Genomic DNA, 3,942 nt, shown 5'->3' on the forward strand with positions numbered 1-3,942 from the left:
CTACTCAACATTCATAGCAATAAGAATACTAAAGTGTAGTTTTACACTAAAGTCCTTTTACGCACAGAATCTGTGCGTAAAAGAGGTCGAATATATCGGCCCCCTTCTTCTTCCCCACTGGTCCCCCTCTAATTCAAAAAAAATATGAAAATCAGCCATTAAAGGTCCCTTTCCGAGGTCCCACGCAATTAAAAACATCATTTTCTCGTTGATTTCCAACCCAAAAGTCGTATATTGAAGTCTAGGAATAAGTTTCTTCCCAATAAAGCGGCGTATAATTCAATTCAAAAACTCAAAATCAAAGCTTCAATCTAGGTATTTCACTACGATTTTTCTATTACATTATTAACCTAAACATTACTATTGTGTGAATATGGACAAAAAAAAACTTTTACCCACTTTTTTTGTTTGCCAAAGGGCTGAAAACAGCCCATTTTTTCATTTTTTTTGTTCATTTGTTGTTAATTGTTTGTTAATTGTTTATTTATTAACGTAAGCATTACTATTGTGTGAATATGGACAAAAAAAAACTTTCATGCACTTTTTTTGTGCGCAAAAGGGCTGTTTTCAGCCCGTTTTTTCATTTTTTTTTATTTGTTTAGTTGTTGTTAATTTGTTAATTGTTTATATAGTATTTGGTAATTGTTAGATTAGTTATTTGAATTGTTAGACTAGCTAATTATTTATTTAGTTTTTGTTAAGCCAATTGTTTATTTAGTAATTTACTAGTTTCTCGCTTTATTTAATAATTATATGCTAATTAATTTTTTATTATTTGATTAGTTAGTTAATTGTTTATTTATTAATTATATGCTAATTGTTTGCTAGCTAATTGTTAATTTTTTGATTTGTTAATTATTAATCTTTATTTAGTAATTTACTAGTTTCTCGCTTTATTTAATAATTATATGCTAATTAATTTTTTATTATTTGATTAGTTAGTTAATTGTTTATTTATTAATTATATGCTAATTGTTTGGTAGCTAATTGTTCATTTTTTGATTTGTTAATTATTAATCTTTATATCTTTAATTATTAATTTATTTATTTGCTAATTAGAAATTGAAAATCCTTAGTTTAGGATTCAATCCTTTGTATAATTTCTTGATAAAAAGATTACATAACTAATACTACGTATTAGAGATTAATTAAAAAAATAATGATTAATTTAAAATGCGTAAAAAATATACCACTTTAATCCTTACTTCATGTATTAATGATTAATTTAAAATGCCTAAAATACATAGGACACCACCATGGAGCCGGGACCGCCGACAACAGAGAGATACTTTATCTACAGCATGAGCATAGGTCCCAGTATGTGTGGGATGCACCGGTATCCTCTAATTGAGTGGTCCGTACTCATTCGGGGGAGTCAGCACGGGATATTCTAGAGGCTATTCCCCCACATCCCCGTGTCATAGATATACTACGTCGGGGCGGTATCTACCGGTGCATCGAGGTTGGTCGGCTTGTGCACGATAGGGCTCTAGTGACGGCCATGATTGAGCGTGGCGACCGGAGACCCATACATTTCATCTCCGCACTGGCGAGGCTACCATCGCCACCGGATGTCGAGGTGATTTATGGTCTACGATTGATGGACATGCGTTGTATAGAGTGGAACCTCGGAGATCTTTAGTATCGCCGGGGAGTTGGCTAGGCTCGGCTGGTTTCGAGCTTCTCACGCAGGGATATGCGTGGACAGAGTCGGTTGTTGCGGTCCTCCCTCCATGCTCACTTGCGCCTCGTAGATCTGTAGGGTCCGATTGACGAGGCGACGCCTCAGGCTGATATTGACCGACGTGCTCGCTTATATCTTCTCATCATATTCGGGGGCATCATGTTCCCGAACACATCGGGTGCGAATATGAGCATTAGGTATCTGCTCTTTATTGAGGACCTAGACCAGCTGGGATGTTATAGCTGGGGCGCCGCTGTCCTGGCTTACATGTACAAAGGATTTGATCGAGCCTCTATGGGCGAGAGGCTTGAGGTCGCTGCATTTAGCCTCTTCTTCGGGTAATATATTTAAGTGTGTGTAGATAAAACACTAAATATCGTTTTTCGAAACGACGACGATAAATATTTTTTTTTGATGACTATGACGATATGGGTGTGGACTAGGTTGAGACCTTTTCGACCCATAGCTGCTCACCCTCCCGATGACTATATTGCTGAGGATATGTCAAGCGCGCGGAGATGGTCGCCAGGCCGTACCAGAGGTGTGGAGACGCACCATGTCATTCTCCCGTTTAGAGATCAGTTAGACCGCATGACGGCGCCCGAGGTAAGTTTTTTTGATTTAATATTAGTTTGTTATTTTTGTTAGTCTTTTATTATTAACTAGTTGAATTCTTTTTATAGGCTTTCATATGGACGCCGTATGATCAGATTTTGGGTCAGCTGCCGGCTTTTGGTAGGGCTGGTGAGCACATGTGGACTGCACGGTGTCCATTGATCCATATGGACAATGATCCATATGGACATCGTTGAGCATCACGCACCCAATCGCGTATTACGACAGTTTGGGCATGTGCAGAACATACCCGCGACTACACATTGGGAGCACACCCACTACACCAGGGACGAGCGTTCGATCGACAGTGCGGCATGGCGGGCGCGTATGCACCAGGAAGTCGATGCATGGAACGCGAGGATGACGACTCTAGCGGCGGTCGGACATGACACTCCGGTCCATGAGTACATGACGTGGTACATGCATATCACTCGCTCCTTGATTGCTAACCCCTCGACGCCGTGTCTTGATGGCCGAGGATATGCATCACTCTCAAGAGCGTATAAGGCGCTGGTAAGTTTCTTCAATCATTGTCTTATTATGTATTACTTTACGAATTTATTCAATTGTTAAAATTTGCAAATATATGCAGTTACGGATGACTCTGATGATACGCCATGAGAGCATTCCCCTTACGGAGTCCACCGACCCCGGGATAGCTGCATATGCAGCACGGATAGTTCATCTTACCGACACTGGTATGACACAGGCACATGAGTGGCATCGTGTCGATAAGGATGTACCAGAGGGTGTTCCTGAGGGTGGTAGGGCTGATAGAGGTAGGCGGGCTGATAGAGGTGGTCGGGCTGGCAGAAGTGGTTGGGCTGGGAGAGGTCTAGTAGATGAGCATGACCATATAGCCCGTCAGGCTCCGTCGGCTACAGATATCCCGTTGACTTCTTCTTCCAGGCCGTCGACTTCACAGAGACCTGGATATACGCCAGAGATGGTCCCACATTATGATCCTTGGTCATCATTTCCACAGGTGCCAGTTGGTGATCTACATATGGGAGGCGGAGATGAGGACTTTGATATTATTTTCGATGACTACTTTCTTCGTTCTACAGCCGGACCTACGGCACCATCTGCATCTCCGGCTCCACAGGCCGCTCAGGAGCCCTCTCATATGCCATCTCAGGAGCCCGTCGACACATAGGTTTATTTTTTACAATAAAATAATATATTAAGTAATTATTTTATTAATCTAAACTAAATTATTTACATGTATTATAGGTTCATTCTTCTGCGCCTGTGGACCCGTCTCACTTTGTTCGTATTGACTGTCTCCGCACTCCGGCCTACGGCTCCGGTAGCGCTCGGGAGACCGTTGAGGAGCCAGCTAAGGAGCCCTCTGACCAGCCATCTCAGGAGGCCGTCGACATACAGGTTTTTTTTTTTTACAAAGAAATAATTTATTAAATAATTATTTATATGTTATTTTATGTTTAGTTTATGATAAATCTAAATTAAATTGTTTATATATTATTTCAGGCTCATTCTTCTGCTCCTGTGGTCCAGTCTCCTCCGATTAAGTCATCTCCTGAGGCATCTACTGAGGCTACTCAGGTGGAGACCGCCGCCGTCTCCCAGAGGAAGCATATTTTCACCCAGGGCCTGAAGAAAAGAAAAAAGAATGATCATGC

General features: G+C 41.0%; 1 protein-coding gene across 1 annotated transcript; it reads left to right on the plus strand.

Annotated features, from left to right (window-relative positions):
• The first annotated feature begins 2,491 nt into the window (after nt 1-2,491).
• LOC132066648 (uncharacterized) lies at nt 2,492-3,459 on the plus strand. The gene is made up of 2 exons (XM_059459907.1): nt 2,492-2,812; nt 2,892-3,459. Exons 1-2 carry the CDS (start codon nt 2,627-2,629, stop codon nt 3,453-3,455), a joined length of 750 nt encoding a protein of 249 aa, XP_059315890.1. The 5' UTR covers nt 2,492-2,626; the 3' UTR covers nt 3,456-3,459.
• Nucleotides 3,460-3,942: the final 483 nt, after the last annotated feature.

Source organism: Lycium ferocissimum, chromosome 8, assembly GCF_029784015.1.
Source record: "Lycium ferocissimum isolate CSIRO_LF1 chromosome 8, AGI_CSIRO_Lferr_CH_V1, whole genome shotgun sequence".
In the NCBI taxonomy this organism is placed as follows: domain Eukaryota; kingdom Viridiplantae; phylum Streptophyta; class Magnoliopsida; order Solanales; family Solanaceae; genus Lycium; species Lycium ferocissimum.

Coding starts and splice junctions, on each gene's coding strand:
- LOC132066648 (XM_059459907.1), top strand. CDS start 2,627: ATGCACCAGGAAGTCGATGCATGGAACGCGAGGATGACGACTCTAGCG. Junction 2,813..2,891: donor CAAGAGCGTATAAGGCGCTG/GTAAGTTTCTTC, acceptor AAATATATGCAG/TTACGGATGACTCTGATGAT.